This window comes from Lytechinus variegatus, chromosome 1, assembly GCF_018143015.1.
Source record: "Lytechinus variegatus isolate NC3 chromosome 1, Lvar_3.0, whole genome shotgun sequence".
Classification (NCBI taxonomy): domain Eukaryota; kingdom Metazoa; phylum Echinodermata; class Echinoidea; order Temnopleuroida; family Toxopneustidae; genus Lytechinus; species Lytechinus variegatus.
Genome location: NC_054740.1, coordinates 74,210,622 through 74,238,527, shown reverse-complemented (window position 1 = coordinate 74,238,527; position 27,906 = coordinate 74,210,622). Strand labels below are relative to the sequence as shown.

Below are 27,906 nucleotides of genomic sequence, written 5' to 3'. Positions count from 1 at the left end.
TTTTGTTTTTGATACATAAAAACACAAATATAAAATGAGAAATCAGAGCGAGCCCAAAACATTTCTGATTTCAATATTCTGTTTTTGAGCAACAAAAACGAAATCACAGCACGGGTTTTCACGCTGTGATTTCGTTTTTTGTTTTCAAAGACCGAACCACGTACTGATTTTCCGTTTTCGCTGTACGCTGAACGTTCGTGTATGAAAAACGAATTATCCATTAGTACCCTGATTGACTAGCCGCCGCGCCGCTCCGCTCCTCCGTTCCCATGCATGCAGTGTATCGGTAATTTTGATGGGAGTCGTGGACTGGGTACCGGTAACTGAATGACCGTGATAGCCTCGGGAAGAATACAGTAACCATAATCGTATTTGAAAATGGATCCCTTATTTACTGGTAACATTCAGGTAAAGAAGAGCCTGTGATTGGGTGCTGTATATAGTGATAAAATAGTGGTAGATCTAGGCCTAGTTGGTTACGCAAATTATTAAAAGTTAATGTTTGTTAGGCATAGGTAGGATGATGATGCGAATCGAAGAGTCAGACGCGGCCATGGCTAGCCCACTGCATTTTGATCTCGATCCGGTAACCAACTTTGCGTGAGTCCCGGAATTCGGAAAGGCCTTCTGCCTGGCTTCTGCTCTGTTTGAATCGTTTTTTTATGCGTGTTTGTTGGTTGTTTATAGCTGTTGACTGAACGTTTGCCATTTTTTCCTTCCTGTTAGAGAATGTTAAATTTGCAAATAGGCCTAGTGGGTTTTCTAGAGTTGCATTTTGTTTTTGTGATTTATCGCAGCCTCTGACTCTGTATCCTGTATAGGAATCATTTGACAAACATTTTTTTTTCAAGAATTATTGTACACTGTATAGTCTGTACAATAAAAACACAGTAAAATAGGTGGATGGACTACATGTATTTCAAAAATTTGTATAAATCACTATAATGACTAATTTCATATCATGTGAAAGAGAAAAATGCAGTCTTGTTTTCCACCTAGGGCCTAGTTGCCAATTGCAATTTATAATTCATTAAGTGTGATTATGGTTTTCATAACTTTCTAGTTTATCAATATGAAATCATTGAAATATCACGAGTTACGCTTCATGACATATTTCTTATTTTTTCTGAGAGACGAGATGACATGCTTTCATTTCATATTGAATTGTGATCCTTTTCACCTGTTTCATTGTTTTGACAGGAAATGAAAATAAAAATGAATGTATACACCCCTGTACAAAAGTCCATGAGGCAACAGCATGCAGTCAGACATCAATTCACATGTAAAATTCTCTATGAAATGCGTAATTCTGACTGAAATATTAAGAATGGTAGGCGTAGGCCTACATCAAATTAAAGCATAGGTCTACTTTCTTTTTAATTTTTTATATTAATTTTGACAGGAAATGAAATAAGAAAAATGAATTTAATTTATACCCATTTACAAAAGTTCATGAGGCAACAGCTAGCAGTCAGACATCAATTCATTTTAAACCATTTATGAAATCCATAATACCGATTGAAATATTAAGAATTGTATGTCAAATGAAAGTAGATCATCTCATCTCTAGGAAAAATAGGAAATAACTCATGATCATTGAAGCATTGTGTTCTACAGTGTATGTTTCAATGCTCACAGCAAGGTCTGAAAATATGCGTTATTGCATTTCATATTCAGAGATGCCAAGTTAAAAAAAATGTTATGCGTGAGATTTTCATGACTCGACGTCTCTGTGCGCGCGCGGCCAGTACTTACACTCGTACGTTGCGAAAAGGCGCGCGCGCAACACGCGCGCGCATGAGAAATTGGCTTCAAAACTATGCGATGCACGCACGCTATTCATCGTATCACGTACTAGCTGTGCACTGACTGCACTCTCGATTCGTCTCGCGTGCCGGGCTAGACGCGAAAGCGGTCGGCCAGTCGTATAATCTGGCGAATAATGCTACTTTTTCTCTTTTTTTTCTGTCGGGTCCCGATGCGTGAGAAAAATGGGTGCTATGCGTGAGATCGTGAGACGGACCCTGAATGCGTGAGTCTCACGCACAATGCGTGAGACTTGGTAGCTCTGCATATTTCATAATCATTCATGCATGACAGATGACAACTTTTAACCAAGTGCAAAATAATGGTTATCCTTACCTCGCTCATATGATCGATATACTGTATAATTTATTTTACATGAATGATAGCCAAGTTATGAATTTTTTGGTGCCAACATAATTTAGCTTCTCAATTTGCATTGCTGTATGTATGCACTTAGTGTACATGTACAAATAATCTTGTAGACACTGTGGCCCGCATTATGAAGTCGGGTTTAACTTAAAGGGGAATGACATCTTTGGAACAAATAGGCTTGTGTAGAAACAGAAAAATCAAAGAAAAAGAATGAAGAGAGTTTGAGAAAAATCGGACAAATAGTGAGAAAGTTATGAGCATTTGAATATTGCAATCACTAATGCTATGGAGATCCTCACATTGGCAATGTGACAAGGATGTGTGATGTCACTGATGAACAACTTTCCCTTTGGTGGACTATAAACCCGGGGGGGCCACTTCCATTCATGAGTGGATACCATGCGCGACCATGGGGTCTCGAAAAGCACCCTAAACACGTAATTTCCATTTTCTGAAAATGCACCCCTTAACAAGTATTGGCGTGTGAAAACCTACCCTTAACAAGTATTGGAAACAAAACGATACTCTTGGCAAATATTCCCTGAAATGAACCCCTAAACAAGTATAGGAATGTTTAATGTTACGGGTCCTTCGGTCGTCGGCTTTACCTTATTTGGTTTAGTACGACCCCAACTTCTACACCTCGCTCAAATCGGACTCTAAACACGAAGTTTTGGGGCAAAAAGGACATCCTTTGTAAAACATTTTAATTTTGTTTTATCATCCCCACATATTCGACCCTAAACACGTAATTTTCCTAGCGAAATAGATACCCTTTTTTCATTATTTTTGTGTTTTTGACACCCTTATCACGTTACGTACGTAACGTGCCCTATCGTGAAAAAGACATCCTTTTTACGTGTTTTTTTGGTCGCGCATGGTATCCACTCGCCAATGTAAGTGGCCCCCCGGGACTATAAAATACCCTCAAAATGTCTCTTTTTGCTTTTTCTTATGATGATACAAACTCTTTATCCATGATGTATTCTTAAAAAATATGTATTACATGGCTTATGTCGAAAGGGTGGGTGCTGTCGCGTTAGGGTGCGTCAACGCGAACGCGAAGATTCGTCCAAAGCCCCCCCAGTTTGGCCGAAAGGGTGCGTTGGGAGCGTTAGGGCGCGTCAGTGTCGACAACGCCCCCAAATGGCACAACCGGGGGGGGGGCTTTTCCCGAACCTTCGCGTTCAGTACATTTTTATTTTACAAATCGTCTTGAACGAGGTTCGCTGACTAATTAGGCCACGCCCACTCCAAAGTTTTGATCAAAATGTTTGATGTTTTCGCCGCGACGATTCGAAATGAAACGAAGAAATTAGCAGAAGTGAAGGTCACCGGAGAGGTGAATGAGGATTTTACCGTAAGTAAAACCATTCAAAATGTCGTTCATATTATATGTAAGGTGATGAATAATTTGTGGTGCGTAATTATCAATTGAATTACAAGAAAAGATAATCTTCTGGCAGGAACCCTGTCGATACGATCGACAAACTTGACAGTACATAATCCAGTCTAGTCCCATACCCGTGTTTCTGTGTCTGCAGAACTAAGTATCTGACTGAGGTCCACACAACGACCCATCGCGACCCTGTCCATACACGTTTTTATGATCCACACAGGGCTGTAATTTTGCTAAGAGAAATCTTTATATTGTTTTACCTTTATGACATTCGGCATTATCGTGATATAGGGAACCACCGTTCACTTCATACAGCAGCGCTTTATTCAGTCACACGCGCACGCACTACCCTATTTCCACCTCCATTCACTTTGTACACAAGTGCGCGTACACAAATCTACGAGTGGTTCCCAAAACCACGATTTGGCCTGACATTCTATATTAAAAATCATAATTTTTCTTTTCCTTTGGTTTTTGTATTAATTTTGTTGCTCGGTGTGGTCGGGGATATCCTCGATTACCAGCGTGTGCAATAGATGTACACAAATCCAATGTGGCCATCCCAATTCTGTGTTACAGTCATTGGAATTGGACAGGAGCTAAATCACATATTGATAGTGTGAGTGATAAATTGGATATTCTCAACTTATTTAGCATATAGGCTTAGCGAACACAAGTCAAACGAAATGGAGGCACTCGACAGCAGGCGAGGATTCAGGGGGGAGTTATGTGGCAGAGGTGCGTTCACACCCAATCAAAATCTAGATATTATAAGTTTTAAATGGTGCACCCGTGGCAGTAGACCAAAAGCTTCGGTCCCTGTTTTGCTGGTTGTTCAGCTGAACTCCGTTGGCTTCACTCACCAAATACAGAGACCGAAGTTCTAGCGCGATCTGTACAGGGGACTCAATGGCCATATGTTTACGTACTTAAGATCGGATAAAAAGGGGAAGTGAATTTGCGCGACAGCCGAGGTAAGTCACTGTTTTGTTCCTTTTAACTTCAATTTTCTCCGTTTTGGGGAATTATTGCCAAGAGGGAATATAAATTTGCATTTTGGTCGCGTTAATTTTCAAAATTGTTATTCATTAAAGACAAAATTGAAGAGCCCCGACGGGGGGATTTTGCATTGTAAGTCCCCTAATGGTGGCTGCACAATAGCAAGCCGTCTGTGTATGAGAAATAAAAAAAAATGTTTAAAAACTCCTCGAAACAGACAGCTGCCAGCTGTCTAGCTATCGTGCAGCCACCATTATGGGACTTACAATGCGAAATCCCCCAGTCGGGGCTCTTCAATTTTTCAATTTTATTTTTCATTTTTATCGTACCACATAAAGTTAGAGTCTAGATCTAGTCAAACCTAACCTTAAATAGCACGTAAAGGTACTTAAAGGTCCATTCATTAAAACAAAAATAAAGGGGAATATGCAATGGATCTCATCAAGCCCAAGTATTTTTTTGCCTTTGAATCTCATAATAAAGTACTATTGAACAAAATCCAGTAAATTAAACCAGCAAGGTATCCATGTGCTATTGGGTTAGAAAAAACTTTTATTTTAATTCAAAAATATATTAATGACAAAAATGTTTTATTATTTGTATGATTAATATGTTAATGACTGTCTTGCTTATAATCAAGTGGAAATTATATGAATTAACAAGAATTAATTGTTGACCGATTGTTGGTCGATTCTAGAAATTTCAGGATAATACAACAAGAAAGAAAAATGATTGGTATATTTGAATCATTCCCCTTTATAAAATGTCAACAATATTCATAGAAAGTGCAATATTTTTCAATGATCACTGTGTCAATCTACATATTTCTTTGTTATATCAATGTAATATTAATGTTCTAATTTCAGACTGGAACTAGAGAGCTTGGCTCTGACTGGTCTACTACAGCAAGGAATGTGCCAGGGGCCAATCTGATGAACATGTGGCAGAAGATTTGGCAATGGGTGAAGAAACACTGAGATTGAAATGCAACCACAGGTAACATGTAGACTAGTAAAATGCTATAATGATGACAAAAAATGAAGGATATTGTTTAGGTTGCAGAATGTTAAATCATTAAAACCCACATCAATGATAATGAAATCGCACTGTACCAGATTTTAAAGTCAGTTTGTAATGTAGACATTACATAGACATGAAAGACCATGACCATGCAAAAAATCATCCAGATGGTCATTTTTGTACATGGTTTTGGAAAACAGTGCGGGAGCTGAAAAACATAAAAATTACCATTTGGTCATGATTTTTTGCATGGTCGCTCACTTTAAAAACTCTACAGTTAACATGCGACCCCAGCCCCCCCCCTTCTGTTTGCGTAGCCCCTACTCACACCCCTCAATCCATTTTTCACTACTTGCTCATGTGTATGTACATACAAGCTACATTACGAGGAATAATTTCTCTAAGTTTCTCAGCCAGAGCATATGTCATTTACTATTTTTATTTTTGATTAACATAATAAAAGCTTGAACCCTTTGTTTACCCCCTTCTATATGAATTCTGGTAATCAAAAGATGTTTTATTTCCTGTTTTTAGACATGTACATATACATGTGAGAAGAAATACAAGATTGTGGCAAATATTTTAATTAGTTCAATACTCTTTTTTCCTTCAGGTGGAGGCTTCACCCAAACTTTTCAGACGGATGCGAGATACAAAGTTACCCAAGTATAAATGGTTGAAGGTTTTGGAGAGCCAGACAAGAAGGCAGGAAATGTGATGTCACTTGTAAGTTAAAACACTCTTAATTATGACTGCCTCACTTTGGCGAAGAAAGTAGTCACATTAAAAAAAAAATAAATTGCCAGTACTGTTCTCTTCTTTATTTGGTCTTCTAGCAGTCAATATTTGAAAACAGTGACATCTATAAGTCTATAAGATAATAAGTGCTTAGATGCTTAAATGATTATTGATGATATTTCTTGGACAGTTGTAAAACATCCAATATCAATCAATGCTAGATGCTGTGTCTTGCTTTCTATTGCCAAAGTAGTAAATGAATGTTCCATTGTTCTGCATTCCTATTAGACCCCCCACACACCATCACCCTCTGCTTGGTCAGCTAGGAACACTGCAAAATTACCCAAAAAAGTACACAATTTTTTTTATATCTCTTGTAGGCATGTATAAATCAGATAAATTTAATGACTACAAAAGCAGTCATTAAACCTCACTTATTCAAATGATCTTGGTAGGGGGGGGGGGGGGGTGGCTCAGGATCTTGCCTGTAGATTGTGCACTCACTTCAGAAATCAGCAGGTTGGTTCTGAATCACGAAATAAAAAACAAATGTGATAATTTTGGATTTTGACTCCCTTTATTTTGTCATTAAAGTCATTAAAATCAATTATGTATACATGTACATTTTAATTTTTTTCTTATGCATTTTTTTTTTGGTTGTTTAACCCTAAGAAGACGGGGGGGGGGGGCTCGACATTTTTCGCGATAAATCAGCTGCTCAAAGTTTTTTTAATGTGTCGCTCGCTGACTTTTTACTTTCAAGACTCTCGCGCAACTTTTGAGACCAAAATTGTGACCCCCAGGTACGCGTTTCCGAAATTACGCAACATTTCGTAAGTGCATGCAGACCCAAAATTGCTCAAAAACATGAATTTGTGTACAAATCCAATTCAAATAGTGTTTTTAGCCAAAATTCATAAAATGTATCATTATTTTTCCTTTTACTGCTTAAAATCATTTAATTTTATCTTGTCTATGGTAAAAATAAAGTCCCCGAAAATTTCCATTGAAAACACAATGAAAAGCAAAAACTCATAAAACAAAGAAATACATAAGAAATTTAGAAAACAATAGAATACATAAGAAAATAAATGTGATGTGTACATTTTTGAAAAATAAATTTGATCAGATGCCTATCTAGAGTATGTGAAACAAAAATGAGCATTTTAGGGGCTTTATTTTATTAATAAGCCAGTTCGTAGTTCCTTTCTGCGCATGATCAAAAGATTCTATGCATGATCAGAAGAAGGTCATTTGTACTAAAGTGACATGGTGCTTTAAAATCTAATGAGATAAGCACCAACTTTGATGTCTTGATTATTCATATATTCTTTTGAATTGTCATTTTCATTTTCATCCATAAAAAACAACAATGCTTCCACGAACGACTGGTATTTCACAGTTTGCAAAGTACATTGTGCAACATGCTAAGATATGCATTCAAAGTAGGAATGCAACAAATGCCTTCATTACGTGTTCATTTGTGTGCTATTCTAGTCACCTGGTCTATTCAATTTCTTCATCCTGCTATGTAAGGCAAGCTTACGTAATATCTTGCTTTGAAATCTGCCTATCATGATGAAAGAAATGAAAGGTCATTTGACCAAAATTGTCCACGAAGTAACTACGAACTGGTCTATTAGAGCAAACTTATGATTTTACGCATAAATTTTCATAATCAATGAGCAGTGAGATTTTTCGCAGAATTTTAACAGCGATAATTAAATTAGGAATAAATGACTTTGGTATCAATAATCATGGAAATTAATATCTTTATTAATAAAATATCACATGCTTTATTCCATTTCAGTTACTTCAATAAACATGAACAGCAGCAGGAGCAACAACAGCATCAGCAGCCGAAACCTCAACTGCAAGAAGAGATGCAGCAACCGCACCGACAACATCAAGAGCAACAGCAAAAATACCTACATGTATTACAGCAGAAATGCAACAATCACATTGGCAACATCAACAGTAGCAGGAGCTCCAACAACCATGCAGGGAACATCGCGCGCAACATGAATAACTTCATGAAGAGATGCAACAACCACAGTGGTAAACATCAACAGCAGTAGCGACAACGACAGTAGAAACAAAGCCAATGTCAAGGATTAAGCAATCATACAGGAAACAACACAAGCGGCAACATCAATAAATGCATCAGGGGATGCAACAGCCATACTTGTAAACAGCAGCAGTAGCAGCGATGACAAGAGCAACCACACAGGCAACACCTTGAGCAACATCAGTAGCAATGCACCAGCAATGAAACAATCACACCAACAACACCAAGAGCAGCAGCAAAAAGAAAATAAATTACAGCAACCATGATGACAACAGCAGCGGCAACACCAACAACACTAATGAATGTTGAAAAACTTGTACAAAAGTCAATGACACCACAGTTTTTTTTTAGAATTTATTGGACATTATTGATTAAAAAAATGCACAATGATTTATTCAGGTTGAAGAAAATTATGTGTGAAAAAATTGTGTACATTTGAAGATGTTTCCTGTGTATTGAATAATTTTTATGAAAATATAGTTTTATAGATGAAAATATGATTCTTGAAATGTCTACTTTTTATTTGTCATTGACTAAAGATAAATACATTTTCTTTGAATTTTCTTAATGAAATGAAAAAAAGGGAATTTATTCAAATGTTATCATTATTATCATCGTTCTTATCTTTATTATTATTATTATCACTATCATTATTACTATTATTATTATTGTTATTGATATTATTATTATTATCATTATTATTCTTATCATTGTCATTATTATTATCGTCATTAAGTATTATTTTTCTCATTATTATTATAATTATCATTATCATTATTTTTTTATTATTATTATGATCAATAGGACTAGTAACATGTTAGTATTTAGATTAATTATTATAATTATTGTAATTAAAATCATTCCTTCATTTTTGTCTCACCTGCGAAGCAAAGTGAGACTATAGGCGCCGCTTTTCCGACGGCGACGGCGGCGTCAACATCAAATCTTAACCTGAGGTTAAGTTTTTGAAATGATGTCATAACTTAGAAAATATATGGACCTAGTTCATGAAACTTAGACATAAGGTTAATCAAGTATTACTGAACATCCTATTACAGTTTCATGTCACATGACCAAGGTCAAAGGTCATTTAGGGTCAATGAACTTAGACCATGTTGGAGGAATCAACATCAAAATCTTAACCTGAGGTTAAGTTTTTGAAATGTCATCATAACTAAGAAAATATATGGACCTAGTTCATGAATCTTGGACATAAGGTTAATCAAGTATCACTGAACATCCTGCATGAGTTTCACGTCACATGACCAAGGTCAAAGGTCATTTAGGGTCAATGAACTTTTGCCGAATTGGGTGTATCTGTTGAATTACCATCATAACTTTGAAAGTTTATGGATCTGATTCATGAAACTTGTACATAAGAGTAATCAAGTATCACTGAACATCCTGTTCGAGTTTCAGGTCACATGATCAAGGTCAAAGGTCATGTAAGGTCTATGAAATTTGGCCATGTTGGGTTTTTTTTGTTGAATAACCATCATATCTCTGTAAGTTTATTGGTCTAGTTCATAAAAAGTGGACATAAGAGTAACCATGTATCACTGAACACCTTGTGCGAGTTAGAGTAGTATTCAAAGTCAGAACTGCTGCTATATTGAACCTCGTGATGCCGGTGAGACTGCCAGAGGCATTCCACTTGTTTTCTTTTATTCTTCTTTTTCTTCTTCCTCTTCTTATTCCTCCTCTTCTTATCATTATTATTATTTTTATTATTATTATTATCATTAAGCATATTTTATCATTATTATAATTATTATAATTATTATTATTTTTATTTTTATGATCCATAGGAGAAGGAGCATGCTATTATTTAGATTATTATTATTGTAATTAAAATAATTCCTTCGTTTTTTATTTTCTTCTTTCTCCTCCTTTTGTTCTTCCTCGAACTTCTTCATCTTTTTCTTCTTCTTTTTCTTCTTCTCCTCTTCTTCTTCCTCTTATTATTATTCTTATTCTTCCGCTTCTACTTATTCCTCTCCTTCTTCTGCTTCTTCTTCTTCTTCCTCTTATTATTATTATTATTGTAATTAAAATAATTCCTTCGGTTTTTTTGTCTCGCCTGCGTAGCGGAGCGAGACATAGGTATCACTATTTCCGGTGTCGGCGGCGTCGTCGTCAACAATTGTGTTGTACACCCAATAACTTTCTACAGCTTCGAGGTGGGATCACCAAATTCATACCAGAGGTCCATCTCGTGAAAGCACAGGTCAAGTTCGAATATGAGTTGAATTTGAATAAGGTCAAAGGTCAATGAACTTTCCATGACTGGCACTGTGCTATGTTGTACACCCAGTAACTTTCTACAGCTTCGAGGTGGGATTGCCAAATTCATACAAGAGGTCCATCTTTTGAAGGTGCAGGTCAAGTTCGAATGTGAGTTGAATTTGATTAAGGTCAAAGGTCAATGAACATTTTACTTCAGAACTCAGTACTCTCTATAATTGAACCAGATTTTGTATTTTACTTGTTTATTCTTTAAAAGCTGTTGTTGTTATTTATTTAATGAGCTATAGTTCTTGACACCATTTATAATATTCACACAAATTTGCCAAAGGTACAATAGAAAAGCTGTCAAAGTTTTCACTCACATTGTTATGAATTACATTCTTTTTCACTAAAATTAATTTCCTTACTTCCATGGAAGTCATTATACATGTAGCTTCATAGTATTAACAGCATTCTTAGTGTTATCTCATTTCCTAGGGATAAAGTAGGCCTATAGCATTATTGCATATGTAAACTGTCAGAACCACAATTCACCCCCTAAACTGCTGACAGCCTCGGAAGTCATACAGCATAGTTTTGACATACATTCTCTTCATGACTGCAATATGCAGGCGAGACAACGCTTGGCGTTTGCCTTGTCTTCTTCTTTTTCTTCTTCCTCTGCATCCCTCTTCCTCTCCTTCATATTATTATAATTACTATCATTATAATTATTACTAAATTTGTATTTTCATAATTGTTGTCTGTGATATTTTTTTGTTATTGTTCTTCATCATTATCGTATACTCCTTTTTCTTCTACATCATTTTCTTCTTCTACTACTACTACCTCTTCTTCTTCTTCGTCTCCTTCATATTGTAATTATTTTGTTTTTCATTGTTTTTCATCATCATTATCTTATTCTCCTTCTCCTCCTCCTTCCGCTTCTTTTTCTTCTTATTGTTATTGTAATTATTATTATGATTATTAATATTACCATTATTATTATCATTATTATTGTAATTATTATTATTGTTAGTATTATTATTACTATTATTATTATTATTAAAAACAAAATAAAACGCACCCTTTCGGCACTTCCGGGGGGCTTTGGACGAATGGATGCGTTCCAGTGAACGCGACGTGACGTAACGCTCCAAGCGCACCCTTTCGGCCAAGCCGGGGGGGCTTTGGACGAATCTTCGCGTTCGCGTTGACGCACCCTAACGCGACAGCACCCACCCTTTCGAAATAAGCCGTATTACATGCCCTCATGTAGACAGAACACATGATTTATGGATAGATGTGATAAAAGAGGCAATTCTAGTGAAGTATATACTAAAGTAATGGAGAATGTTGTTCACAAGTGACATCACATCTTTGTCGCATTGCCAATTTGCTATCTCCATAGCATTAGTGATCGCAAATTCAAATGCTCATAACTTTCTCATTGTTTGTCCGATTTTTCTAAAACTTTCGTTGATCTGTTTCTTTGATTTTTCTGTTTTCACACAAGCTATCTTGTTCCAATGGTTTCATTCTCCTTTAAACTCAGGTTTAAAGTTGTGGTTTAAGTATGGATAGCCAATTGTTACATAAATCACTAACAGTAGAGATATCATATTTCAGCTCATTTGGCTCTCAAATCATTCATAATTCTCTATATTTATAAAGTATGAATAGATGATTGTCTTCACCATCAATGAATCAGGAAAGAGCACAGTAAACATAAGAAACATACAACTTAATGAAAATTTTGACACTTTCAGCTTCCCATAATTTTAGCACAGAGTTAGACCATGGTCTAAATTAAAAATCTGACTTCAGAATACGGGCTTGTGGGTCCATACACTTGCAACACTCCTGTCTGTGTTGACTCGTCAATGTACAACACAGGTTTTAAAAAATGTCTGGAAAGCAAAGCTATTAATTGTGTATCAAATATTACTCAATTCCATTCATTTATATTCTGTTTTTCATTATATTGGGGATTATTTTTGTATTGTTTGCCAGAACTCTCCACTGCTGTAATTTTGCACATATATTGTGGGGCCCTCTATTGGTGGAAACATTGCACAAAGGCTCTTATCATAGACAAAAATGGCTTAAATACCTCATTTGCATTAAATGTATTAAAGCATTGTTTAACTTTTGTATTTCTCAGGTGGTGGAGGCAGATATTGAGCCCATAATAGCACATGAAAAACTGACAGATGAGGAATATGACTGGAAACCCAAAGGCAACATGATTAGTCAGTCTCCAGGTAACAAACCACTTCACAACGAGGGGATAGACAGACATTATGGTACAACAACGTCAGGAAGCCCAACAAATAAATCGTTGAGTCATAAGCAAGGGAGCAGAAAATTGCCAGGGGGCATTGCAAGGTACGACTCCAGAAACAACGGTAGTAACAGTGATGGTGATGTAGTTGATGATGATGATGCTATACTGGTCTTTGGTGGAAGTGACCAGCTAGGAGAACAAGATGGGATTCCTGCCAGGGAGGTTAGAGACCATGAAAGGATAGAAGGAGAAGATGGAATTGTTGGTGACGCTATTGTCACAGCGGTTGGCAATGCCGGCTCTGAACACATAAAGATTGTACATTCACATGCCGACGACCGTTTGCGATGTGGCTGGTTTGGTTATTCACCTCCATTTGCTCAGGTGAGAAGATCCAATTAAGGAAGTCAGTAAAAGGAATATAAGCTGTATTCATGTCCCCCCCAAACATGTGTTAGTCAAATGTGTGTTTTCTTTTTTCTTAAGCCAAATTTAACACAAATGACATTCTTGAATAGAAAATCCTTCAATATGCAGAATTTCACATTGACTGTGAATTACGTGTAACACTCTTAATTGTACATGTATCCTGTATTCCTTTCCCCCATTGTACAGAGTTTTCATCCTGCTTTTCTCTTGTCTTTTAATTTCTTAAGAAAAGATTTGCTGTGCAGTTGCCTGTATTCTATGGTCACCTGCAAAAACAAAATAAAAATTCACATGTTCATATTTCCTTATTCTCTAGATTTCCATTTGACCTATTCATTTTACAGATATTCAACAACCGCAAGGGCTATCTCTTGTTCTTATGCATGCTGTCCCTGATCCAAGGCATGACTGCATTTGGGTTAGTTTACATCAGTATCACCACACTTGAACATCGTTTCAACTTGGATAGCTTCCAGAGTGGCTTCATTTCCAGTGCCTATGATGTCTCTGCTCTCTCTGTCTCTCTTTTCGTCACCTACCTTGGTGAGCGGGGTCATAAACCAAGATGGATCGGCATAGGTTCTGTAATATTCAGCCTTGGATCTGTAGTCTTTGCAGTCCCTCATTTCATGACAGGGCTGTATGATGCAGGTGAATCGCGAGATCCCCTTTGTCATGACTTTTCTGACAATGCGACGATAATGGATAGTTGCAACAGCTCAGACGGTGTGGAATCTGGTCTAGCTGTATTTTACTGGGTATTCATTCTTGCACAAGTACTTCATGGAATTGGAGCATCACCCCTGTACACACTTGGTGTAACCTATATGGATGAGAATCTTCATGCTAAAGATTTTGGTTTTTACCTGGGTAAGGAAGTAAATGATATTTGTAATGCGGGGATGGGGGGGGGGGGGCATTTCCATTGAAGAGTAGACAATATCTGCAAGAATCATGCCAAAAATGAGATTTTCCATTCATGGATCTGTTACAATAGGTCCCACTGCCAGTCAGTGCAAACCCTTTTCTCATTTTCAATTTAGGGGGCTTTGCTTTATTTTTGTCATTCTTAGAACTCTATTCACATTCCGCACCCATTCCCAAAAGCTAGCCATTTTATTCATTTATTTTTCTCCCCCTTAGAGATGCTGTCCATGCTTTAATGGAGTCAACCCTCCCCCTCACTGCTTTTTGTCTCACCTGCGAAGCAAAGTGAGACTATAGGCGCCGCTTTTCCGACGGCGGCGGCGACGGCGTCAACATCAAATCTTAACCTGAGGTTAAGTTTTTGAAATGACATCATAACTTAGAAAGTATATGGACCTAGTTAATAAAACTTGGCCATAAGGTTAATCAAGTATTACTGAACATCCTATTAGAGTTTCATGTCACATGACCAAGGTCAAAGGTCATTTAGGGTCAATGAACTTAGACCATGTTGGAGGAATCAACATCGAAATCTTAACCTGAGGTTAAGTTTTTGAAATGTCATCATAACTTAGAAAATATATGGACCTAGTTCATGAAACTTGGACATAAGGTTAATCAAGTATCAATGAACATCCTGCATGAGTTTCACGTCACATGACCAAGGTCAAAGGTCATTTAGCGTCAATGAACTTTGGACGAATTGGGGATATCTGTTGAATTCCCATCATAACTTTGAAAGTTTATGGATCTGATTCATGAAACTTGGACATAATAGTAATCAAGCATCACTGAACATTTTGTGCAAGTTTCAGGTCACATGATCAAGGTCAAAGGTCATTTAGGGTCAATGAACTTTGGCCGAATTGGGGATATCTGTTGAATTCCCATCATAACTTTTAAAGTTTATGGATCTGATTCATGAAACTTGGACATAATAGTAATCAAGCATCACTGAACATTTTGTGCAAGTTTCAGGTCTCATGATTAAGGTCAAAGGTCATTTAGGGTCAATGAACTTTGGCCGAATCGGGGGTATCTGTTGAATTACCATCATAACTTTGAAAGTTTATTGGTCTAGTTCGTTAAACTTGGACATTAGAGTAATCAAGTATCACTGAACATCCTGTGCGTGTTTCAGGTCACATGTCCAAGGTCAAAGGTCAATGAACTTTAGCCGAATTGGGTGTATCTGTTGAATTACCATCATAACTTTGAAAGTTTATGGATCTGATTCATGAAACTTGTACATAAGAGTAATCAAGTATCACTGAACATCCTGTTCCAGTTTCAGGTCACATGATCAAGGTCAAAGGTCATGTAAGGTCAATGAACTTTGGCCATGTTGGGGTTTTTTGTTGAATAACCATCATATCTTTGTAAGTTTATTGGTCTAGTTCATAAAAAGAGGACATAAGAGTAACCATGTATCACTGAACATCTTGTGCGAGTTAGAGTAGTATGCAAAGTCAGCACTGCTGCTATATTGAACCGCGTGATGCAGGTGAGACGGCCAGAGGCATTCCACTTGTTAGTATATTGCCCCTGAAATGGAAACTATGATATGAATGTGAGCCTGTAAATGAGATTGATCCACATTTGTCAGTATGATATACATTTATGCATCATGCTACAGGTATGTCTATACAAATAACATTTAATCTACCAACTCTTTTTAATGTCATTTAATGAATAGAATACTTTCCAGGGATCTGCTTTAAGACAATGTTACATTTAATTTCTCCTAAACTATTTGAAGTAATTGTGTCCGTGTATTCATATCTAAGAAGAATTTGTTGAGAGAAAATTGTCATGAGTAAACTTCTGTTTGAAAAGTGTTATGAAATATAGATATGGATGTTTGAGAGTGGACTTTTTGTGTGATATTCCAGGTATCTTCAATGCTGTGAATGCAGCTGGACCAGCCATAGGGTATGCACTAGGAGGAGTTTATCTCAGGATTTACACAGACTTCCATGTCATGGACAGGTAAAAATCTTATGTTTGATGTTCATCTTTGGTGGATGTTAAATGAATTCAATATAGGCCTATTGGACTTTGACAAGTGAAGTCATTTACTTAGAAATCTCCCAACATACCATAGTAGATGCTTTGGTAACACTTTATTTTTGTTTACCATGTGATATCTCAGCTTAATCAATTTGAAAAAGCTGAATAGATACTGTATCATGTCTGTAAATACATGTATGTATCAAATATGAGCATATAAGTGTTTTAATTTGCCACTCTGCTAATGAAAGCAGCTTTAAAAAATGATAAGGGTGGATGAGGGAGGGACAGTCCAGTCTCTAGAGAGAAATCTGTTTTTGCGCTGTAATAGAGTACATGTACTGTGGTTTATTAGGTGAACGGGTTAGGGATATGACTTTGGACTTATTTTACAACTTAATTTTTTTTCAGATATGGTAGTCCAACTCTCTAATCCATATATTTTTATGTCATGAATGATAATTCATGATAATAATAAGTTATCATGAAAGCCCTTGGGCCAATCGGAGGACAAATCAAGAGGCATTATCATGAAATAGTGCAGTTTGAAAGCTGAATATCATCTCTATCATGTTTGCAATTACGAGTTCATTAGCACTTAAAATTATTACACTGAACCCACATAATAAAAAATTACAAAGGTATTTAAGGGTTAGTTGAAGCTTTTCAGTTCGTTTAAATGTTCTATTGATTATTTATGTTATTCTGTTTGTATTACAATATGACTCTAAAACTTTGTTTATCAGGGGCATGATGTTTGATTTTTATCTCATTTTAATGCAAAGTAAGAGAGACATGTTTCATGATACATATCTTTTAAATCTTTAGATGTATATAATTGATATAACAAGTTTTGAACACAGTAATGAAAACGGTCAGTTTTGGGTGTTTAGTAAGTAATATAATTGCATATCATAAATTTTCATAATGAAATGATCACGTACCCCAGAGTTATTCAATCTAAGACGGAATATAGTGATCATTTAAAACATGGAATTAAATTAATACGAGCTATGGAAAGTTGTTAGAAATAAAATATTGTTTGGGTCAGAGGGGGAGGGGGTCCTCGAAGTAAAATACTTTGTTTAATAATACATTGGCACTCCACTATATCTCATTATCAATGCCACTTTTGAAAACCTTAATAAAATTCCTTTGACAAAAAACATGTGTATATTTTTATGAGTTTTAAAATAGTTCTTTGTTATAGGAGGTAGGGGTATTAATTAAGATCACATTGCCTTAAAAACTTTGATGACTATCTAAGTCATGCACTTGTGTATCTTTTTCTTTACAGTGCATTAGTATCCCCTAACAACCCAACTTGGGTAGGGGCTTGGTGGTTGGGATTTCTCATCAATGGCAGCCTTCTATTTGTTATCTCTCTTCTCATGCTTGGCTATCCTAGAGCATTACCAGGTGAGTATATTGGACTCCATAAACATTGTTTAGGTAGTGGACGGACATCTTCAACATTTTCCACTGACCCATTTATCATTTTGCATGTGTGGTTGGTCATGAGTCTACAAATGCTTTCAGACTAAGCTAATTTGAAGGATCTTTAAAGCCTGTCTAAAGCTTTGGTAAAGGGCCAGTATTGTGACCTAAACTCATAAAATCATAAAACATTACTATATCACAAAAGGGTTGTTATTTTTTAATTTTTGCCCATTATAATTTTAACTGGGTATGTTTATTTACAATATCCATTTGCACACTTACTTTGTAATTTGGTATTAATGTAGATGCCACTGCCCATTCCCTTTAATATAAGAAATTATGTACTTTTTCATCACAGGATCAAGAGAAATTGCAAGCAAGAGAAAAAGTGAAGTTCAGCGGGGCCAAGAGTTTGAGTCTGGACAAGGTTGGAAGAAGCGTCTTCAAGCATTTCCAAGGGCAGTCCTCAATCTCATCACAAATATTCCTTTCATATGCGTGTGTTTCTTCGCCATATGTGAATGGTTCTTTGCTTCAGGACTGTCTGTATTTGGGCCAAAGTATTTGGAATCTCAGCTGAATATTAATTCTAGTGATGCTGCATTCTATACTGGTAAGAATAGTCTTGATTCATTTATGAATTTAATTTTGGTATTATTTACAGTGCCAGTGGTGCTAAAGAGTTAGTGAACCCCACCAGAAAATGCACTCCTTCATGTTGTGTGTTGATTGTAGACAGCAGCACTACAATTTTTGGCAAGCCCAGAAAAACAAATTTTATTGAATGTAATATTTTATCACCTGACTTAACAATTGAATATCAAAATGATGGCAGAACCTGAACAAATTCATTTTCTGGTGGGGTTCACTATTTGCTATTGATATTCGATAAAGGAACGCTGTTCAATTCACTCCACTTCTCATCTTTCTAGGTCTTTTGTCGATGACTGGGATGGTGACTGGTGCTTTGATTGGAGGTTGGATCATCAAGAGATTTGATCTTAAGTTCAAAGGACTTATTGTCTTTGCCATCATATGTACTGTAGGATGCCTAGGAGCTTCCTGTACCTTCTTACTGAAGTGTCCCAATGTCCCCATGGCCGGTGTGACAGTTCCTTACCTGAATAGGTCAGTTCCTTAGTCATGTTCTTATCAGATTTTAATATTCAATTTGCTTGTTATGTAATTTAAGAACAAGATCTGTTCTCATCATTTTCTCATCAAATGATTGCAATTTGTGATCAAGATTATATTATGTAATTTCACTATGTTTCATACATGAATATATGGGACGTACAGAATTTTTTTTTCAGAATTCCCAACAAATGAACGGTATTGAGAGTCTTACAAAGGTTATGATAATGATAACTGTCTTTATTATAAAGCAATAAAAGGGATTTCTCTGTCTAAAAAAAGATACTACAACTATTTGCCTCACTAATTAGCTCACTTCACCTACAAATACATGTACATGTATCAGCAGGGCATTTTGTAGCTACTTGTATTATAATGAATGCATGCATTTCAAATCCAAGGTTAAGAAGGGCTGACATTTACTGAAATTTGTTCATTTTTTTTTCTGATTGGATATTTATATATAACTGTGCCACAAAGCGTAAACCTGACAAGTGGTCTAACAAGTGGTTTGGCTTTCCAAAGTAAGACATTCAGAACATTTTTTTATAATTTCAGGATTAGCATGATTTCAAATAAAGCAATAGTGTTGAATATATATTTTGACTTTACTCCTCCCCCTCCTCCCCTCTCTTCAACAATTCCTATATCATTCAATTATATTTCAGCTCGGATGACCTTGCTTTGCATCACAATATCACAGCAATGTGTAACAAGGAATGTAATTGTGAGAGAAGCTTTGAACCTGTTTGCGGCAGTGATAATGTTCTTTACTACTCAGCTTGCCATGCAGGCTGTTTTGAGCAGTCAGAAAGCAATAGTGTTTTGGTAAGAAAGCATATTTTGTACTTTTTGTTCTAGATGAAGTTTGGCCTTAATATTTACCATTGTTTCATTAGAAAATATGATTTGTTTATGTTGATAGGTTTGGTGCAGAAATTTGAAACTTTTGCTGATTGTGGTGGTTCTATTTTTACCATTATCATTTTTGTTTCAGTTCTTATTAAAATCATAAAGAAGGCATGTTGTTATTATGAACTGTATTGGTGCATTAATGTGATGCGATGATGTGGCACAATGTATGAAATTTCAGATTATCAATATTAGTAGATTTGATTGTGTAGAAACTCTGTGTGATGATGACAATTTTGAATATTAGGAGTCTAAATTTTTCTAGGGGAAAAATGTAAGTGCTCATTCTCCAAGAAGACTTTCAGTACACCGCGTGTCTCTTCGTAGATGAGACCAGAGATTCTTTTGACTCCACCTCTCGCTAGATGGCGGATAGCAGGCTTTGTGATACCTTACATTTTAGAGTGCTCATTTGATAGAATACTAACGAAGTAGGGAGTGTGTGTTAACATCTTGTTTTGTGGTGACCATGAGCAATGTATATTACAATTTTCAGGAACTAACTGCCATGATAATGGTATATACATGTAATGGCAATGAATCAGGAATATATTCCAGATTTAACCACTTCTTTATTTTTAGCAGTGCAATTATGCAGCATACAATTTTGTCTATTGTCTAAGATTTGCAAGACGTGTATAATATACATGTAGCAGTACAGGAATTCATAGCAGGGTTAGTGCAAATTGAATTTCTTTTCTGTTTATTTTAATGATATCTAATGATTTTTGTAACTATAGGCAGCCACGGCAGGGTTACTTATTTCATTTGATGGTATTTCCAGCTATTCTATGTGTTTGTATTTGCACTTTTGAAAGGTGTTCAGGCCTACCAATAAGTATGGTTATTATTTTTTGTTGCTTTATTGCTTTCAATTTTCATCATTTATGTTGCTCAACATATTCTTAATTTTTCCTGCCCTGAATGATGATGACCCTTCTACACTTGTTTTCCCTTCCAAGCAATATGCTGACTGTTCTTGTATCAGGAACAACACTGGACCAGGACTTGGTACTGCTAAGCCTGGAAAGTGCTACATCTTCTGCAGTTCTACTCGCCCCTTCTTTTTAGTCACCTTTCTTCTTCTAACCTTTGCTGGAATGGTTTTAGTGCCTGTATGGACAGCTACAATAAGGTTTGTATGATCTAAGGATGGAACTAAGATTCAGTCTAGAGGAATTTATATATCAACATGATAAAAATTTATTCTAAGCTCTTTCTACCAAATTTGTTACTTGAAATTGAAAACAAACCTCCTACTGAGCCAATTTAAGTTGATGATACAATGAAAGTTGAAATTCGCTAAAAAATATTTGAATATGACTTCTCATTTCATCTCATTTCTTAAAAGTCTACTTCAAAAGAAAAGGCACTAATAGTGTCAAGTATGACATAAATTTAGTTAAATCCATATGTTTGCATAATTGTATCAAATTTTTGCTTATTAATTATGAAGTTATGCAGGGGATTGAAATATAATTATTTTGTAGTTGATAAGTACTTAATGCACCCACATCCATGGTGAATTCAACAATGCTATTGCTGTATATATCTTATTTGTGAATGTTTTTTTTTCAGATGTGTTCCTCATTCACAGAGAACGTTTGCTTTAGGACTACAGAGTTTATTGTACAGTGCATTAGGTAAGGTCATGTCATTTCACTTTCTTCATTAATGAAACCCTTTTTAGAGAAAGGGAACTATTTTAATTTCACAATATAAAGATTCTGATATCCATAGGGACTATTGTTTAGAATAACAACCTGATGTCATCAGCTCTATCTAAAGGTAAAAGTAAACATAGGCTCTAAGATTACCAGCCATGCATATTGAAAATAATGATCACGATAATCATCTCAATAAGTATGTTACTTTTCATCTTATTTTGATGGATGAAATTTCAATGTTGTGCTTGTGTAATTTTACCAGGCTTTACTCATCTTGATTTCAGTCTGGAGTCGGCCCATACCCATTTGAGATCCTTTCAAAACAAAGCCATGATGGATTTTATCCAATACCGTAGCTTTGGCATTTCCTCAGAGCTGATATTTTTTACTACAATTATGTTTTTGTTTATATTGGGTTGTTGTCAAATAGATCACTTTTTCTCTGAAGGGGCACCAAAATTACCGAGGCCATCAGGTCTTTACAAAGGATATTAAGGCTAGTCAACAAGGAATCAACAACCTTGGCCCTTCATTATGAGGAATTATTAAGTTGTATATTAAAATAGTAAATAAAGAAGTAAGAATGTTTGACATTTCAATATCACAATGTCAACACTGCTACTATTATGAATTGTTTAATGCTGGCAAGATTGCTCTGGAAGTTCAATTTGTTTTTAAAGGGGAAGTTCACCCTGAAGAAAACTTTGTTTTAAAAATAGCAGAAAAAATAGTAAAAAATATTGGTGAAGGTTTGAGGAAAATCCGTTAAAGAGTAAGAAAGTTATTAGAGTTCAAAGTTTTGGATTTGTGACGTCATAAACGAGCAGCTGCCCCATGTGTTATGTAATATAAAATGCATGAATGTCAAATTTTGTATGGTTCCTGAAGACATAATTTTGTTTTCTATTCATGATCGGGTGTGAAATGGTTTGTCTATTGATATACAAAAGGTACAGTGATAACCATTTTCAATTTTCAGAGAAAATGACATTTCATTGATATTTTACCATTCGCTATGTAGGAATGCTGCTCGCATATGACGTCACAAATCATATAATTGAAATTCTAATAACTTTTTAATTATTTGACAAATTTTTCTCAAACATTCGGCAATATTTTTTATTATTTTTTCTGCTATTTTTACAATAAACTTTTTGTCAGGGTGAACTTCCCCTTTAATAGACTCTACTTTTTTTCATATTTTATCATAGGAACTATCCCAGGACCAGTAGTTCTTGGACTTCTTATTGACAAATCCTGCTTGGTCTGGGAAGGATCCTGTGATGGCTCCAAGACCTGTTGGCTCTACGAGAACTCGGACCTATCCCTGGTCTTCTTCCTCATAACCCTCTTGGCCCATGTCATTGGCCTGTTGTTCCTCGTGGGGGCGCTTTTCAGTTATAGAAATCCTGATGGACAAGATGGAGCTGACGGAAAGTATGACAGACTGGAGAACGATGGTATTACTGATGGATTATAATCATGTTGCTTTTGTTGTTCTGCTTATTCTTCTTTGACAATGTCTTGTTCTTGCCCTTCTGAAGAGTAAAATCATTGTGCCAAAGCAATGTGTTGAGAAGTGCATACAATTACAAAGACAGAATACTGTAAGTAACAGTCTATTATTTTATGTAGCTAACATGGTATTTGAAGTCTTTTATCATGACTGTATTTATGCAGTGCAGTACATGTATGTACAGTACATTGTATACTGTATAGCCCCTATGGATAATTGACATTTTTATTTAATAAGATATATTGTGCAAATGCCCGTAAAACCCAAAGTAGAGGAATAAAATCAATATAGCTACACGTATATTAAGCCGCTTGCTATTGTTGAACTATCATCTAATTTCCAAGGACACCAGGATGATGAAATCTACTTTTTGGCTGAAAAAGGGCCCTAAGAATTGGAAAATTTAGGTAAAATTGACAACCAAATAAAGAAGTTGTTGCCAAAACTGATTTGGGGGGAGTTTGGCGGCCAATTTGGATTTTGGCCTGGCACACTTTTTTCTCGGACCCGAGACAAAAAATATTGTCATTTCATGTTGAGATACATTACAAGGAATGAAAATAACACTGTTGCCATATTGAAATGACAAAAAAACATTTTTGACCCATGTAAAGCCCACTCCTAATATTATATGCTCATGCAATACAATACTTGTGCCAAATAACCATGTCACAGAAATTGCATCATATCTTTTGATGCACCGTGACTAAATCAAAATACCTATGCTTGTTTTTTATCTCCAGGGTACTGAATATTGTCTTTCAAACATTCTTCATTTTGTGGTTTACAGGGTTAAAATAGAATACAGAATCTATATGCACAATGGACTATACTTGAAGAAGTAAATATGTCATGTGTTCAGTATGACATATTCAGTTTATACATATTGAGTTGAGACCTTTTCTTCAGATCCTTTCTCTTAATATAAACTCACATGGACCTTTCATTGAATGATTCTAATGATGCATAAAATATGCATATGATTGTTAATAAAATTGTACTATTTATTGCTAGAAATGCGATGTGCAATTTGTAATGTGAATTCATGGCTACTGTCATTATTCAGAGTATGCATGTTTTTACTGCACTGTATTTTTGAAGAAATGGTGAAATATGAAGATTATGTCAAATGAGTGACATACAATAAGCAAAGTGTACAGTACATAAAGTTTTGAATCCCCATAGAGGTGACTGGAAATGTCTTAAATTTGTCTTTGGAAGACTGGTGTACAGATGGGGAGGGGCAAGGCTTGAGATGCTCTGCTCCCACTCCCCAAGTTCCTTGAACAAAAAAAAAAAGTGGAAAAGAAAGAAAGGGAAAGGAAAAGGGTGTCGGATGTTATCATTTGTTCAGTAGTATTTAACATCTATCAGAAATTACATTTTCATTTAAAACAAGAAAAAAGTTTTTGTTCACATTTTTTGCTTGCTCACAAATTAAACCCCCCCACTTATGCTATGTTTTGCCCCCTCAAAAATTTAGGGTCATTATGCCCCTGGTTTAGAGGCTGCTTACACTCTATGCAAATCTTGTAACTCATGGTCATGATTGCTATGTCCATTTATAACAGAAGAATGATAATCATTGAATTTGGTAGTGGGTATAGTATTAGTTAATAATGATATAATATTTGGCCATTTGTGTATATATTGTTTGTGTGATTGTAATTTTTTGTGTGAACATGTCTTCTGTAATTCTTTGGCATACTTGTATTATTATATGGCTTTTCTAGTATCGAACTGATCAGATATTAGGTATGGACTATATTTTACCACTATGAATTTAAAATAGACTGTGTATCACAATTCTGTGATTTCTGTCCACCCCTTTCTCTGATTATCATTGTGACTGACTATGCTGTTCCACTACCATTGTCCCTTGCCTTGGCTTTAATCACTGCTCAAAAACCTCTCTTTCACCCTGTATACTGTGGTAACTATCATCATAGAAAAACCTTGATTTTGATTGGCCGTTGAGCCCCCTTACCACTGTACTTATCAGAGACAAAGTCACATTGATGTAGTTGTCAAAATGATAAAGTCACCTTGATGTAGTTGTAATTTATATATGAAACAGAGTGAACAGACCATTGGTAATTTTTGTTGATTCTTCGTCCTAAATATCCTCTTTATTTTCGTCATTTCCTTAATTTTCCCTGTCAAAGGAAGGATGTGATTTACCCAGATCATGTGTAAAAAAACGATCATGATGTAAGTGCACATCTCGGTAAAGAAATGATGAAGATTACTTGGCTACCTCAAGCTGTTTATGGATTATTATTAATTTTTAAATTTAAAGAATTTGTATACATTTACTTTGTAAATAAAACATGAATGATGAAGATATATTGATTCAAGAATGGTATTGAGATCTTTACACAACATCTCAATCAGCATCACAATAGCTTTCCCATGTTTCAAGTTATTCTAAGCCGTTTTTCATTAAAAATAACAACCCCACAGTGCTTTAAGCTCTCCACCCACATCTGTAACTTAAATGTATATTCATCCATTGTTGTGGGGCTTTTTTGCTCCTGTGTTTGCTCATCATTGCTAATGCTGCTTGGCTGTATTCAGACATCAGGGGCCTTGTTCTTCATTCTTGTTTTAATAAGAAATTTGCAACAACAGTCTAAAGCTACTGAAATAGTTCAATTTGATCGTGAAATTGTTGTATAATGATAATAGTAATAGTAATGATAATTATTATAATAGCAGTAATAAGAATAGTAATATTAATAATAACAATAACAATATAGTTTGATTTATTAAGCATACTGTGTATTAGAAAAAGCTCTTTTTTTACAATTACAAGTTTAATGAAGTGGGCCTCATGTACAAATGCACATACACCGTTTATATGAATAATGAGACATATAAATTTGTTAATATATTTATGGTTATGAGGCTGAATTCCTTTTTGTAGGGAATGATAGCATATAGATGATAACAGTACTTATTGCATTATGACGAATGTGAATATTATGTTTGTGTTACTTTCTATGCATTCCATGCTTAAAATTTTGATACATCTCAATTTATTTCATTTCTGATTTACAATTCCTTTCAACCAGATTTTCTTCCTTTGAGGCTAAAACTCAGTACATGATTTATTGTTTTCCATTAGTGCAATATGAATGTTTTATCATTAAATAATTTTTACCTCCTAAATCTATGTTTTTACAATTTTAACAATATTATGCATCATAAATTGTATGACGTAGCCATTCCAGTATGCACTGTTAAAATGATTTGACTTCATAAATGTGCTCCAGGGCTTTAAGAAGTAAACATACTTGGAAGATTGAATTCAAAACATTGTTTTAAAGTAAATCTATTTATAACATGTACAGATATCATCTGCATTCCATAATATATTGAATGATAATAAAAAAAATAATTCAGTTTTTTAACACATCGTATTACAATCATCTTGACTTGTAAATAATCTTTATCGTTGACATGTGTGATGCATTTATCAATCATTGTTTAAGCTGTAATGACTGATATACACTAAATATTAAAAACAATGAAATAAAAAAATGAATGTTTATGCCTCCACCTTCTAAAACCTTGCTGAAGACATGTTATGAGATCATCTGCCTTTTCAGTTTTTGTAAGTGAATCAGAGTTGGACTTTGTCCATGTACACATGGCATTGATGATCTGTGTAGTCTATGAATAGTTGATCGTATTTTTTTTCAGATCGGGCAGTTGCAGGGGCATTGATTTTGACTGCACAGTCACAAATTCATCTAGTTATCTCTTTTTTGGTCATTGAAAAAAAGTAAAAGAAAGAAAATGTTAGAAGGGAGTGAAGTATATCATATACCCAAACATGAAATTGCATGCTTACTATGTGACTTGCTGTTGTGAATGTCTTTTTTTATCATTATTATTTATTCATATGGCAATATAAACCCATTTGTTGGCATTGCAGTTACTTTAAAAGTGTGCCTATTAAAGGGAAACTTCACCTTGACAAAAAGTTGATTGAAAACAAAATAATTAAGAATATGAAGAAAAGTTTGGGGAGAATCTGATATTGATGAAGGTTTGATGAAAATTCATCAAAGATTTTATAAGTTATTACAGTTAAACAAAAATAGATTTTTTGATTTTTGACGTCAAATGTGAGCAGCTTATGTTTTTTTTATTTAAAAAATGAATGAAATGTCATTTACTAAAAAAGATTCGAAAATTTGTTTCATTGTACATTCAGTATATCAACAGACAAATTATTATTTTTCATGTTTTTATGTTAATGAAAGAAGAAAATTTGCAGCCATCATGAACCAATAACAAATTGAAATTTATATTACATAACATATGAAACTGATGCTTGTATATGCCGTCAGAAGTCAACAATTCAAATTTAAAATCATGTTCTTAATCTTAATGGATTTTCTTCAAACTTTCACCAACATTTTCTTATATTGTTTTTGCTACAGACTTTTTGTCACGGTAAACTCGCCCTTTCAATTCTGTAAATTCCTATTTAGGGGAAAAGAAAATCAGTATTTGATAGGAAATAAGAATCTGCTTATTTCTGGAAACCTTTAGTCATTTGTCTATTTCTTTGCTGTCTGAGTTAGCAGGAATGAGTTGTCAATCAAAGATATTTACTAAAAGTGTTTAACCTCAGATCATTCATACTTGTCTGGTAAATTTTTCTATTATTTTTGCTATTATTGAACTTGTCTCTGACAAGAATAATCAGAATGGCATTCATCTGCATTAAAAAAAACGGTGGTCTATTTTGGGAGATGTATTTAGTTTTGAAAGCTAATCTTGATATGACGTTTGCTGTATATTGATGATATTTGTTGATTAGGCATACTCTTAGACAATTGTTCTTTGTTCACAAAGAATGATCATTCATTTTTCAATGCATGGTCGAGTTTTTTACCTTGAATTTATTTTGAAAGTTTGAAAAATAACCCTAAAATGATCAAG

At 35.1% G+C, this 27,906-nt stretch overlaps 1 protein-coding gene and 1 long non-coding RNA gene across 2 annotated transcripts; both read left to right on the top strand.

Annotated features, from left to right (window-relative positions):
- The first annotated feature begins 278 nt into the window (after positions 1-278).
- LOC121422738 (solute carrier organic anion transporter family member 4A1-like) lies at positions 279-24,392 on the top strand. The gene is made up of 11 exons (XM_041617920.1): positions 279-408; positions 12,793-13,299; positions 13,689-14,214; positions 16,164-16,260; positions 17,579-17,700; positions 18,080-18,334; positions 18,654-18,849; positions 19,524-19,683; positions 20,730-20,902; positions 21,346-21,410; positions 22,646-24,392. Exons 1-11 carry the CDS (start codon positions 379-381, stop codon positions 22,912-22,914), a joined length of 2,400 nt encoding a protein of 799 aa, XP_041473854.1. The 5' UTR covers positions 279-378; the 3' UTR covers positions 22,915-24,392.
- On the top strand, positions 3,453-8,681 carry LOC121422748. Its single transcript, XR_005971184.1, has 4 exons — positions 3,453-3,538; positions 5,443-5,572; positions 6,210-6,322; positions 8,145-8,681. It is a non-coding gene; the product is annotated as an uncharacterized LOC121422748 (long non-coding RNA).
- Positions 24,393-27,906: the final 3,514 nt, after the last annotated feature.

Coding starts and splice junctions, on each gene's coding strand:
- LOC121422738 (XM_041617920.1), top strand. CDS start 379: ATGGATCCCTTATTTACTGGTAACATTCAG. Junction 18,850..19,523: donor ACAGTTCCTTACCTGAATAG/GTCAGTTCCTTA, acceptor ATTATATTTCAG/CTCGGATGACCTTGCTTTGC. Junction 21,411..22,645: donor TTTATTGTACAGTGCATTAG/GTAAGGTCATGT, acceptor ATTTTATCATAG/GAACTATCCCAGGACCAGTA.